Source organism: Telmatherina bonti, assembly GCF_933228915.1.
Source record: "Telmatherina bonti genome assembly, chromosome: 12".
Lineage (NCBI taxonomy): Eukaryota > Metazoa > Chordata > Actinopteri > Atheriniformes > Telmatherinidae > Telmatherina > Telmatherina bonti.
The window spans coordinates 15972187-15986433 of NC_136610.1; the positions used below are offsets into that span (position 1 = coordinate 15972187).

Consider the following 14247-nt stretch of genomic DNA (forward strand, 5'->3'; position numbering starts at 1 on the left):
CAGGGGTAGGTAAATTATTGATTTTTTTCCAGCCATGTTAAATAGAAAACTGAACAGTTGTATAAATAAACATTATTAATAATTATGATCATTACTGCAATGATTCTTATTTTCAGTTAACAATAGGTAGAAGTAAAACATGTCATATAATGCAGGGTGGCTAAATATATTAATTTGTAATACTTTTTTTCAAAAGGTTTGCTTGATTAAATGCCTAAACTCAGCATATTATAGTATAGTTTGAAATTATTCTTTTGCTCTTGCATATTAATTTGGGATTTTTCAAATGTGCAGCAGTTTTGATCAGTTAAGTATGAGCATCAATTAAAAAGTGTCCCTTGAAAATGAAAATGCAGCCCAAATGCGGACCTTTACTGTTTACATCCAGTATATTAATACAAAAAGGTAAAAAATGAGAAAAAAAGCAACAAACAAAACTAAAATTGACATAATTTCTGTCTAGTTTCAGAACTATTTAATTGATTAAATCTAAATAAGTGAAAATTACAAACTTAAATTACACACTGTTATTATTATTATTATTATTATTATTATTATTATTATTATTATTATTATTATTATTATTATTATTATTGTTATTGCACTGGGGCTGAGATTTTTATCTTCGGATATCCTTATTCTCAATTTCAGGCAATTACAGTGTTGCACAACCAGCAAATTTAGCATGAAAAGATGAATATTTGCAACAACATTTCTAGTTATTATAGAAAGAAATGTAAACCATTAAGTACAAGTAATTATCGAAAGTGAACAGATACACACATACATGTCGAAACCTATTTCCTTTTGACTAATCAAATTACAAGGAACATGGCAGATTTGATTGTTTGGCCTACCTGGGTGAGATGTCACAGCCTTGTCTCATAAAGGCTCCAAGGGAGAACCACAGGCTGTTGAATATGCCAAACTCATTAGTTGATTCATTGGTCTGGATCTGCCCGTCCTCATACTCCTCAGTGTGCCACTCATAGGGGCTGAAGCGACTGACTAGGAATAGGACCACACTGACACCAATGTAGGCAAATACAATACACATCCAGATCTCATACGCCAGTGGGTCCAAGAAAGAGAAGACTCCCGGTTTGGATTTCTGAGGCTTCTTGATCATGATGGAAATCCCCAGAGACATGAAGGGTTTCGAGAAGTCAATCACCTCCTCTCTTACCAATGTAATGGTCAAAGGGGCCACCGCAATGTCGGCTTTCTGTCAATCAAAAGGGCAAAAATGGCAACAGATTTAGGATTAAAAAATATCTTCACATCCATTTGAAAATAAACAACACCTGAAAGACATCACACTATGATGGAACTAAAATATTTGCTTAAAAATGTTTATCAAAAAGCCAAGTTACTCACTCCATACACTAACTCTCCAACCATTCCATTCCAGATTTTGGTTTCTGCGTCTCTTGCTCCATACTTCCCATCACCTACTATTTTCAGTTGATACTTGAAGCCGCAGTGCTTCGCTATCTCTGCAGCTAGATCGACACAGTAACCCTCATACCGGTCATTGTCAACAAAAAGGTCAGCGTTCTTTTTCAGCATTACATATGGCGCTTCCTGAAGGAGGGAGACACAAACAGAGAACACTGTTCAGCACAAAAAAGGGTGAATTTCAATTTAAAAAGTAGCTACAAAAGACAAAGGTCTCGCACCAGGCTGACAGTTCAGCTTCACAGCAAGAAGGAACTAGTGCCAGACTAAAGAACAACCTTACAGCATGAAATAAGTGGCCTGCTGCCATTCTGGTGAAAAGCTGGACTTAAAAAATGGATAATATTACATGAAAAAAGCAACACACAACAGGTTCTATGAAATCATATCACAATATTTACCAAGATGGTGGTTACAATCACTGTCTTGTTTTCCATTCCTGTTGAGTCATTTGTGAAAACATCAGATTTGGTGACAGCCATTTTGTCAACTTCATTCCAATATCCAATCTGAATGAGGAAACAGGCAATGCATTATAGCCAAAACAGGAGGAACATTACTAAGCATAAACACAATGCACAAGGATCCATATACACTGTCCATAAACAGTATATAACTTCACAGTCTATCTCACTTTTCACAAGAAATAAAATTTATAATACTAGATGGTGGTAATAGATTTAAATTTGAAAAATAAAGCCATTTAGTTTCCTTTATTAGTGGAAATGACCAATCAGGAACTCACCTTTACAGGACCATTTGTCTTTAATTCCATTATATTCACTGAGTAATTGACTCTCTTGCCATGTTGATCAAACTGAATGTTTCCTGTCAGGCCTTCCACACGAACCTGAACACACAATTTCAAACAGTTACAATGGGGTTATCATATGAGTAAACTTAAACAAGTTAATGTGTAGGATGGATGTAAGCTGGCTATTTGTAGAAGAGCCTAAACATAGACTGATAATCAGAACTCACTGATTCACCCTCCAAGCCCTTACATTGTGCAATAAGAAAAATATGAGGATTTAATTGCTGAAATATCATACAGAGGTCTTAGAAATGCAGTCTGTTGTGCAGTGAGGATATCTGTTTGAAACCTTTTACCAGTAAGTTATTCACATATGTATCTGGGTTTTCAGATGTTGCCTTCTGTACTGAAACATTCTAGATATCTTCTGAATGTGTGTGTGTGTGTGTGTGTGTGTGTGTGTGTGTGTGTGTGTGTGTGTGTGTGTGTGTGTGTGTGTGTGTGTGTGTGTGTGTGTGTGTGAAAACCCAAGTTCAGGCCAAGCAAACTTATCAGTCTTACGCCTTGAAAATATCCAGATGCGTCATGTAACCAGGTAGATTTCCAGAGAAGGTAAATTTGTTTTAAAGTATGGAGTTGATTTTCTGGACATTCTCAGAAGTCCTTGGGTACAAAGAGCATTCCACAAAAGGCTGATTGGGACGAGGGATCAATGTTTACTTGCCTCATCTGACAAATCTTTTCATTGTGACAGAATTGATGCTTGTAGTCTTGATGACCCATATCCTTTTCTTCCAAGTTCACCAAAGTGACAAGCATGTGAGGCGGATCATTAAGAGGTGCCCCTTGTTTCCATTTACTCTCTCCTCCTCTTAAAAGTCAGCTCCATCATCCTAAGTTTTTGGTATTTGACTGCATGCTGGGCTGTAAAGTAGCACTAAGACATAATGAAGCTAGCGGTGTCTAGATTTGAGAGGAAATAACAGCAAAAACTCAGCATGTAGTGAGATACTTGGAAAAGGTTATTGGCAAAGAGTCTCATTTCTTCTTGGCAACTAGCATAAATAGCAAATGAGTCAAAGCTGGAAGATTAATATTCACTGAAAATTTTATGAAGACACAGTTGTCTTTAAGCTGTATTTCAAACCAAAGCCCAGTGCGTGTATCTTTATGGACTAACAAATACACTCAGAGGATTTCATCAGCATTTTAAACTTTTCACCTCCATAAACGCTTCTTTTCATTTGACTTAGATGAGGAAACACTTCAGTAAATGACCGTCTAAATATTTTTGTGATTTGGTACGGATGTGCCGTGAAACAAATTAAAGGTGCTAACATCACTGAAACCACTGCTTTTTGCACAAATGTAAATGTTGCTGCTTGTCCCACATCTTGAATCCAATCAGGGATTTTGCAGGCTTAAGGAAACTACAATTGCACTTGAAGCAATCAAACACCTGAATTGTTTGGTCACTGATTAGCTTATGTCGTGAAATAGTTTCTGACAAGAGGAGGGATGGAAAATATGAAAGTAGAAAATTTAGCAAAGAAACAACAGAAAGGCTTTCATGTTTTTGATCAGAAGCAGCTGGTAAAATTTAAAGACTGCTGCTAATCTAATCTCCATATTTTTTCTTACTCTCTGTAGACTATTTAAATAAAGAGCTCAAAAGATTTACATAAGTCTTTGAGTGACAGAACTTTAGTGACCAAGTTCTGAGAATACTATGAATTGATATAGTGACATTAAACACTGTTGGGTAGGCTTTTCCCAATGCAACTAATTCATTTTTCTCTTAACAAGTCAGCTAATGGCAGCTTTTCTTCATGGTGCATTTGAATGTACAGACTTCTGAGGTGTGATGCCCACATAATTTCAGATTTTTCATATTTATTAAAGTAAAAATATATGCTTTATGCAATTTTTTTATTACTGCCTGAGAATTCTCATTTAACAAAGTAGCCTCTTAGGTAACATGGTTGTAAAGTTGTTACTTTGGGACATGAGTCAGTAGCTGGTGGATAAAGCAACAAATGCTTGCCAACAAAGGTGATTACATAAGAAGACTCAGCGTTTAAGTGCCTAAATTGGATCAGGATCCATGACTTGGCTGGCATGAAAAATATGCAGCTGGAGGGATTTCTATCAATCTAAATTTCCTAAATCCAAAAATGTGGAATTATTTCTTCTTAATGATTTGTGTGATGATTTGCAAATGTGATGTGGGGCACACTCTCTATCTGATAAAATGGATTTTCATCAGGAGTCTACATTCACCTGGATCAATGGCAGTGATTTCCAAAATGGTGTCAGAGATGCATGTTAGCCTCAGTGAAAGAAAAAAAAAGATTTTAATAGCTGGTTGTTCCCATGGGAAATAGAATTATGACCCCTTGAAGCAGTAGTACAGCACATTAGCACTCCTCAGATGATAGCAGTTTTTTATAGTTATAAAAAAAAAAGAAAATAGTTCAAAGAATTGGATTTTCTCTGCAGAATTGTGCACCTTTTGAGGCTAAAAGCTAGATACTGAGACATTTTTGGAGAAAAAAAAAATCTCCACTGGCTTTACTTTGGATATTGAACCCCATTTTCCAGTCAGTGTAAATCTAATTGCTCTCCATGAAAGCTCAGAGGACAGTCTGTAGGTAAACACGTGCTTTTCTTCTAAAAAAAAATAGCTGTCAGTGTATCTGTGTGCACATACGCATGCTGAAAACATCAGTCTTTAATCAATGTCTTTGAACTACTGTCAGCCTTTGTGGGTGCTTGTGCGTTTTCAGAAGAGAGAGGTTGGCTGTTACCATGGAAACAAGTCTTCACCAACAAAAGTGGGAATTTAAAGCCTGTTGCAAATTCATCCATGACAAAGTCTGGTATGAATAAGGCCACATTTTCATTTGCAGTACTCACTTTGTTAATGGCTAGGCATGATCAAGAGACACCTGTTAGGTGATTGGTTGATATCTATCACTATGCCTACTGTTGTCATAGTTACTGCCGGTATTGAGAGCTGAATGATCTGAACTTTTGTGTTTCAAGCACAAAGATAAATCCTAACACGATGTGCTCTCTTGTGATGATGGCCTTGAAAATCTGTTTCTCTCATCATTTCTAACAAAAAGCAGGAGTTGTTATTTATACAATATCCAAACAAGATAAAAATTCTGACTTGCCATTCTTTCTTTTAAAAGTAGTAAAAACATATTATGTGCATCCAAAAGAAAGAGTCATTGACTCCATTTGTTTAGAATTTAGCCATCGTAATAAGTAATGTAGGGAACAAAACATTACCTGTTTCAGAGCTCGCTCTATTTCTAATCCCTGAATCCAAGGAACAGCAGGATTGGCCAGGCAGTCACCAGTGTTGGCCTTCCTTGTGAAGTCGATGCGTTGTTTGTGAAGATACCGGAAGGCTTCCGTCATTACTTGAACAGCATCGTAGGTTAGCGCTGACGTGTACTAGGGGACAGAGATTGAAGATTGAAGAGTTCATTAAGGATCTCCCACCCCAGTTTGCAGTGTCAGCTGAAGTCAAGTTAATGGACTTGATTTAAAGCTGTTTTAAATGCTCCACATCGAAAATGGCAAATAAAGTTAGGATAGTACAAGAAAGGTTTTTAATTCCAAACTTAAAGCTTCTGCGGCACAAATGGCCAGTTTTCTAAAAATAAAAACAGAAGTAGAAAATTGCTTCTTCTTTAGTTTTCCAAATACAATTTTAAAGCAATGGAAAAGGTTCATGTCTAGATTTAAATAGCAAAGTGTGCAATTTTATATTGTTTTTGTCCTCTTGTGAAGTTGTGAAGCTGGTCAAAGTCTGATCCATACTGACAAAAGAGATAAGGAAAAACTTTTTTGACAATCCACAATGTTCCTTAAGCATAAATATTTAGAATTAATTTGGTCTGATGTGTTTTGGCACAGCGAACGCAGCCACTAATGCATCATTCTGGTGTTAAGTACAAGTCTTTCCAAGATGGAGAGATGATGAAAAAAAAAGGCGTTTCCCTGACAACAAAACAGCCCAGAAATAACATTTTCAATAAAAGCTCTCTTGTGCTATAATTACGCTATCAAAAAACACAGTTTTACTGTGCTGTGAAACAATGGGCAAGGATTTGACCTGGCAAACAATATTTTGGACTGCAATAAAACGACTCAACAGATGAGTCGTTTTAACAAAGCCCAGTTGTGTATTTTTTTCAGATGTGTGTACCAACATGAATGCCAAAGAGTAGCTTTTGACAGTAGTGTCTATGAAAGAACATACACAAGAAGACATTTTCCTGTCTTTAAAAACTATTATCTAGAAAAGCCAGCTCCCGATGTACAAACGGGTGTTAATCACCTTGGACAGAGCACTCGCAATAGACTGATGCTTAAACGGCAAATGGGGAAGATGATGCTCTCCCAGGCTTCTGTAATTACCACTGCATAATACACCAATTTTTAACTTTATGGACTAATATGGTTAATACCAAAGAGATAATGGATGAGGCAGCAAAGATCAGCTGTTGTTTCTACACACTGATGGCTCAGTCAAAGAACATTCCAGCAAAAGATTTAAGAGGTCAAGCTAGTCTTATTAGTCCAGTAATAAAGGACTTTTTTTCTCTTCTAGCTAAAAGTGCAGACAACAAGCAACAAGCAACAAGCCTTTGTATTTCCGAATCTAGATTGCTGATCCACTGCCCTGTATGTTTAGATGTGGTCCAAATACAGCATACCTGATTTAGATTCAGTCAATGTGAGTCTGTGAGTCTGTATTAACAAACCATTCATTTCATTCAGGTATGTTAAAGTAGGGTAACCTCTAAAACATACAGGTCAGTGGGTCGTGAGGACCAGGATTAAGCAACACTGAACTAAATGGCGACCAGTGTCTGCTAGACTTGGCTATTCTAACTGATCTGACAAACATGTTTAATGATTTAAGCAGCAAGGAAAACACAAAACCACGATTTACATGATCAGCTCAGTTAATGCTTGAAAGGAAAGGTGCAACATCTGTGCTTGCAGAATGTTACGTCAGGGGAAGATGTGAGCAGATTGGAAACTGTCTGTCACAGTTTGACAGACAGACAGAGAACGCTTTTAGACTTTGCTTTACTGGAGCCAGTTACTACATTCATGGGAGGACAGTGAGATTGATTCACTTGCATCAAAAAATTGTGATGCACTTATGCTCATCTAGAGTGGAACTTTGACTGTACAAGCCAACTTTTAACTGGAACTCATAGATACGATCAAGAGAAAATGTGCTACCTCTTTGACTGCATTATTTGGTTACAGTTATTTATGAGAGTCAAATTTTTCTCCTAACAAAGAATTTCAAATCCATATACCATCTAAGCATAACTTTTGGTTGATTGAAAGCATGCTACTGTCCAGACTATGCGTCCGTGGCTGATGCCATTCACTGCCAGCTGTTTTTCTAAGTATTAAGTAAGTATTGCAAATTTAATTTAAATTAAATGAAAAATTACTCAATTTCCAAAAAAAGATAATAATAATCATCATCATCATCATCATCATCATCATCATCATCACCATCATCATCATCACCATCATAATAATGTAATTATTACTGTTATAACATCAGTAACTAACAGTACAACAATTACAATTATAAACCTTACAGCCTATGAAAGCAGGAGATGTGCCAGTATGCTGATGCTCACCCTTATTTTACTGTCAGCTCCTGGATATTCCTTTTCTTCCAAAGCCTCCCATCGCTGGTCAAACTTTGAAACCAGAGGATCATCAAAGTCAACAATCTGGAAGCCAGAAACGTTGGCTCCTCCATACTGAATTTTAGACAAGTCCCCATCAATGAAACCCTGACAACATCAGAATGAAAATATAGATGATTATAGTTAAAGTCATTGCATAAAACTGAAATGCTAACACATACATGATGTGGAAGCTGATTAAACTCACCAAATTGGCTATAATGTAGTGATAGCCTTTAACATGACGGCCAATTGTGATGACCTGCAAGGTTAAATGACAGATGTATATCACACACAATTATTGCCAGCATACAATTAGAATATATGAATTATGCATTGCAAACAAAGCATCATGAAAGATTCTGTGACAAGATCCTGTTTTGACTTTAAAAAACTATTAAAGAAGATGATAAAGTTGGTAACTAAAACCAAACGTATGGATATCTAAATTTATATTTATATTTTGTCACTGTCAACCGTAACATTTCAAAAATGGAGGGAGAGAAAATTCTGGATTCTGCAAAATAGAGATATCCCTTTCCAAACGCTCTTCTCTTATCAGGAACACACATATAAGCGATGCCCAGTTTGAACACCTCATATTAAAACACAGCAAGAAATAATCAAGATTAGTAAGGGCTGCTATTCGATGTATGTTTTGATAATAGCAATTTTTGCCTTCTATGTAAATATATTTGACATTAAGCAGACTGCTTAGTCAAACAGTCTGGTTTTCCTGATAAAGACCTCAATTTGCATTCAGTTACAGATGCTGCTAAGCTTTAAAATGGTAAGAAATAAGATGTTCCTGTTGGTAAAAGTTGGTAAAATAGGTTGTGTATCTGCATTTGTTGTGTCTTTAATTGCTACTTTTTTTTTTTTTTCACAGATTAAATAAGGTCTTACTGTGGTAGTTATGAGGCCATTTGACATCTGTTGCACTGTCAGGTCCATGTGATAATACTTTCTTCTTTTCCTTTAAAATGCACCTGTTTCCATTTATTAGTATTTTGTTACTTGTGAGGAATTCAAGGAAAATGGGGTTATTAGCTTTTATGTGTTCCTATTCTTTGTCATGATTGTCATCACTGTGTCTATTCTCATATTTTGAGACATTTTACACTGAAATTGGATCACTCGGACGGTCAAGCAATTCAAAGCAAATTCAAGCAATTAAGACCATAATGACTCAAGGCAATTTCTGTGTAGAAACTATAAAATACATTTTTATGAAGCTTTTTGCATGTTTTACACCTTTCTGTACCTTTAATTTCAGATGGATTAGACAAAAACTGAATAATCTAGACTACCTGGTCCATGATGTCTTTCACTTTGTCCTGTTCACAGTCCAGGATCACCCTCCTCTCTTTTTTATTCTCCAGGTCTTGGAAAAGTGAGCGGTAGGCCTCATCCTTTCTCTCATCCTTGAGGTTCCCCACATTGATGGCTGTCACTTGCCACTTTTTTTCTGCTGCTGTATCCAGGACAACCTGCAGGGTTGTGAGACCTGCAAACAGAAATGAAAAAAATTGTAACATTGTCTTCCTCTCTGATTGAATCATCAATAACTTTTGAGGTTGTAAGCAATCTGGACTCCTAAAAACATTTTTAATAGGTAGTCACAAAATAGGAAGTAAGTAGAAACAGTTCAATAAAGAAAACAAATTCTGTATTGACTGTAGACAAGACTTGTTTTGATGCATGGGATTATTATTGCAGAATGACTTTGCTCATTGTCTGCTTTTCAAGCCCCATGGAGGCTTTGCTGCGACGCAGTGCCTTATGTAAAGAGCTCATCTAGATGAGTCACAGGTGTTCCGGTACGAACCTGACCAACATGTGGGAGGAAAATGTCTCCAACAATACACTTGACTGCATCACAACCATTGCTGCTTAGTGGCTTTATTGCTTATCTGTAAAACTCTCAGCATGAGTTTTAAATCATTCTTGTTTTCAGTTTTTTTTTTTTTCTTTATGCTTTCAGAATTTATTTCCCATGACCCTTTACCTTTTATACTAACAAAAAAGGTCAGAGAATGTTTCTTTTTGTTGTTCTGTTTGTTTTTGGACAAGAATAAACATTTTATTTATTTATTTATTTTTTTTAATTTTTTTTTAGCAAATGTTTAAGATGTTAAAAAAGAAGTTAATAATGATGTAACAAAAGTGAAATGTTTGATATTTGAAACAGTGGTGTTATAAGCAACACTTACTGTGTGTTTTACATAACAAAATAATTAGTGGAGATGTCTCAGGCAGATTTATTTCCACAATTGTTTAAAGAAATTAATCAGTCGCTGCAAATTTATATCTACCAAAAGGTAGACCAGGACCTTGAAGGGATAAAAGTGGGCTTGTTCTAACCTTTATTCTCCCTCTTCTTTTATTTGAATTGACAAATAAGAAAGTATTCGATTTGAATAAATAAAATAAGTTATGAAAATTATTAGAACTATGATAAAGTCCATCATGAGAAATCTACACTGTGTATGGTAGATGGAAGGTTAAAGGACTGCAATTGAACCTTTGTCCCTAATAACCAGTCTGTCTCTTCTCCCTGTTAAATCTTTGCTGATATTGATCTTTGCTGCAGAGAATAGTTGGAGAGTGATTTGATAAAAAAAAAAAAAAAAAAAAAAAAGGTTAAGTGTTTCATTCAAACTGGCTACAGTGAACTGAATTACAGATTTAATCAATTTCATGTGTCACAGCTATGGTTTTATGCTAGTGGTGAGGAAAATGGAGGCTTGCAATTTTATCTGACTGGATTATATTTCATGGTTACAGGAAGGCCATTGTGGTGTTGTTAAATTTTACTACTTTATTAATACTTATTAAATGATGTAATTCAAATTCAGAATGATTTACGGTTGAACTGAGTCGAGTTGAGTTGAGTTGAACTTATTTCGAACATGTAAAACGCTCATAATAATCATACAGTATGAAACAAACAAAAATAGCAATAATGAAAGAATGAAAGCTAAATGTAAAATAAATAAATATGAAAATTTTTCTTTGCATTAATGTTTATTAAGGTTCAGCCACAGCCAATTATACAACTAATTAATGCAGTTTAAGTTGCAGTTAAGCAAAGTACCAACACATTCTATATCACATTTCAGTCAAAACAAAGCAGCTTTAGAAGTTTAATAGTTGAAATATTGGGGGAAAGGGCATACTAGAGAGTTTTAGTCTCAAGGTAAATTCTAGAAAATTTTCAAAGAACGGTTCTTATAATATATGACAAAGTTTCCATTATCCTCATTTTTTCTTTTTATAACTTTACATAGTACGTTTAAAACATCTCCTTTAAAAAAATATGTTTACTTTGAAAGTTTTAAGAAGTTGGTATGATGCAATTTAATTCTTAATTTTATATTTATGGTAACTCTAGTTATTTTCAATAATTTCACTGAAATAATATACACTAATGTTGAGTCATTGATGAATGAGTCATAAATACATTGGAAAAAATCTATTTAGTCCCTTAACAGGATTTTTAAAAATAGCTGTAATGTATTTGCTATTCTGTCTTCCTTTTCTTACTGTGGTCTAATATTCATTCTTCAAAAGCATGTCCACTGTCTGCATAATGCATTAAAAGCACGACTTGAATTGGGTAAAATGTGGGTTTTTTTTATGTATTGTTGGGGTAAAATCACATCAGAAATTTTAGACTGGTTTTGGAATATTACTGTGAGCACTGTGATTTAGAAAAGGACAAAACTGGGAAAGCATTTTTCAAGTTGTCTTGGTATTTTGTTTTAAAGAGATCCATAGAGCTGAGTGTTGCATAACGGCTGAAAGATAACAGCCATTATGTCTAAAAGAAAAAAGGCCGGTGAGGAGTTGCCATTACATTACACAGCCAGGCCATTAAATGGACATTATCACTTGTTATTACACTCATAAATATGGTTTAGAAGTCTCCTTTTCCTACTCCAAAAACTCAGTCTGTGTTCATCATTCATTCTGATTACCAATAAACAGATAACAGGATCACCGCAGGGAAACGTCTGGGAACTATATTGCTAAGCTAACAAAAATATATGGCGTGTCCCTTGTCCAGGTGTCCAAAGAGCAATTTTTCCTTCAGTCGGGCTGAATAAAGCATAACTAGAGGTGCAAATGATCTTTTACAAAAATACCTACCTCTTTTAAAAAAAAAAAAAAAAAAAGTAAAATAAACAAATAAATAAAACAGGAAACCGCTTAGCTTAATTTGTCATTATACCAATAAATGAGACCATTAAGCTGTTTCTAAATTTATTTGTCTGGTTTTCCCAGAAAAATTACATCAATTTATTGGAACCCCTTGCCTCGAACTGATCCAAGCCAGACTTTTGCTCAAGCCATAGAAATTGCATTTGTATTTACAGGCATTTGCAAAGCAGCAATATTTTTTTCTATGGGAACAAGTTGGATCTCATGTTGCTTGTTGTGAAAATCCTACATGATGGGACCACTCAGCATCACTATTTAAGGCCCAAAGTGTCCCTATGTCAAACCGTTCCTTCAGTCGCTGTGCTATTGTTGCAGAGTTAGTAACCTCTGAAACACCATGATCTGGTATAAGGACAGTTCTGCTGTTGTTTGACTTAAAGAAATACAAAAAAAAAAAGAGAATACTCAAAGTGCCTGTTACTGTGTTGTTTCATCCATCAATTCCATTGTGCTATAAGAATTCATCATAACTGGTGGCAACTCCATTCCCTCCTTTCACCGAGGAACACCCACACACGGTAAACCTTGCATCATTTACCAACAGACTCAGTCACTTGTAAGTCTCTCTTTTTCTTCTCTTTCTCCCTCTCTCACACTACACTTTGGTTGCTATGGGAAAGACAGGATCACACTGACCTAATTAGACAGCCATGCAATGATGAAATATGCACAACAGGCTCCTTAGTGCCACTGAGGATGTACAGTAGAGAAGAGGTCAGCGCTAGCATTAGCACAGGGACAATCTAAAACAGTTTTTGCCTCTGAGTTTAGAGAGGAGCAGTATTTGATCCTGCTCCACATCAGAACAAGACTGATGGGGAAGACTTAGAGATGAACACTTAAAAACAGACCAGTGAGATTAAAGGAAATGTGCAAAAAGGAGCGAAGAGGAAGCTACTTCAAGCGAATAAACAAAATTTGGTGTGTGTGTGTGTGGGAGTAAGGAAAGATGCAGTGGGAGAGTTTAAGCGATGTAAAACGATAGAGAGTTAAAAGTAATCCTTCCTAATCCATTTGCAGCACATTACAATGTATTCAGCTTAAGCATGTAGAGATCCCACGTGTCTGAGCTGATTTATCTCCACCACTCAGAGTATTATCATAATGTGGAAATGTGACGCTTTCTAGAGATCTCAATATTTATACTTGTTTTTTTTTTTTTTTTCTCTTTACAGCCAAAAAAACATGACCTTTCCTTGCAGGATCTGGATCAAGCTAGAATGGCACTCAGCAAAAGAGTTTCCTTTTAATTGTACGTTGTACTCTCTGCTTCAGGAGTCTGGTCTCCAGGGTACAAGTCACCAAATCAAAATTAGAAGGTGACACTAGAAAATGAGTTGCATGACACAGCAAAGTGAGATAATGCACAAGCAGCAGTTTCACTGGTGTCTTTATTTCACTGTGTGGCTATTCCTTTATTCTACCAACCATCTTCATCTTGACACTAGCACATATCTAGATGCTTTTCTTGTTTTGTTTTATTTTATTTTTGTGTTTTGTTTTTTTTAATCTGGAGTGTTTAACTGTCACATTTAGTGATTGAAACCTTTCAGAAATTGAAGGAAAATATCTGCTTAAAGAATTCTAATTTTACATTCAGACTTCAACACTATTACTGATAAACAGAATAGGATCACTGATGAAAAGGATTAAAGGACAATGGCAGAATGGTTTAGAATACAAAGTAGCTCTGGATATTGAAATGGGAGAGTTGATAGTTCTCATCTATGATGAATGCAGCCCGTGATCTTTTCCAGGGCCATAACTACAGGTCCTCATACATCTGACTGAGTGTCATGCATTTAATGAAAACCAGGGATTTATATCATATTCTTTTTACTGGGTCTATTAATGACAACCTGTTGACTTAAATGTGCAAACTGACATAGGCTATTCTGGGTTTATGTCTCAACTAAATAAGGAACTAATGGGACTAAAAAATTAGATTTGCTTTAATCTTGCAAGTTTATATTTCATGTTCGGTAATTTGTATGGTACATTTCTTTAAAAATAAAATCACATATTTATATCTACAGGTGTTGTAAGGAGTATAGAATGGTAGCATGAAAAAAA

At 35.5% G+C, this 14247-nt stretch overlaps 1 protein-coding gene across 2 annotated transcripts in view; it reads right to left on the minus strand.

The window, feature by feature from the left end:
- gria2b (glutamate receptor, ionotropic, AMPA 2b) overlaps positions 1-14247 on the minus strand; it is a gene marked incomplete at both ends in the record, with an annotated part of 44974 nt that overhangs the window by 4876 nt on the left and 25851 nt on the right. For both annotated transcript variants that reach the window (XM_079249622.1, XM_079249623.1), the window contains 8 exons: positions 858-1225; positions 1378-1584; positions 1860-1967; positions 2204-2308; positions 5510-5677; positions 7900-8058; positions 8159-8212; positions 9261-9457. In XM_079249622.1, the coding sequence (XP_079105748.1) occupies positions 858-1225; positions 1378-1584; positions 1860-1967; positions 2204-2308; positions 5510-5677; positions 7900-8058; positions 8159-8212; positions 9261-9457 (1366 nt within the window). The remainder of the gene's footprint in view (positions 1-857; positions 1226-1377; positions 1585-1859; positions 1968-2203; positions 2309-5509; positions 5678-7899; positions 8059-8158; positions 8213-9260; positions 9458-14247) is intronic.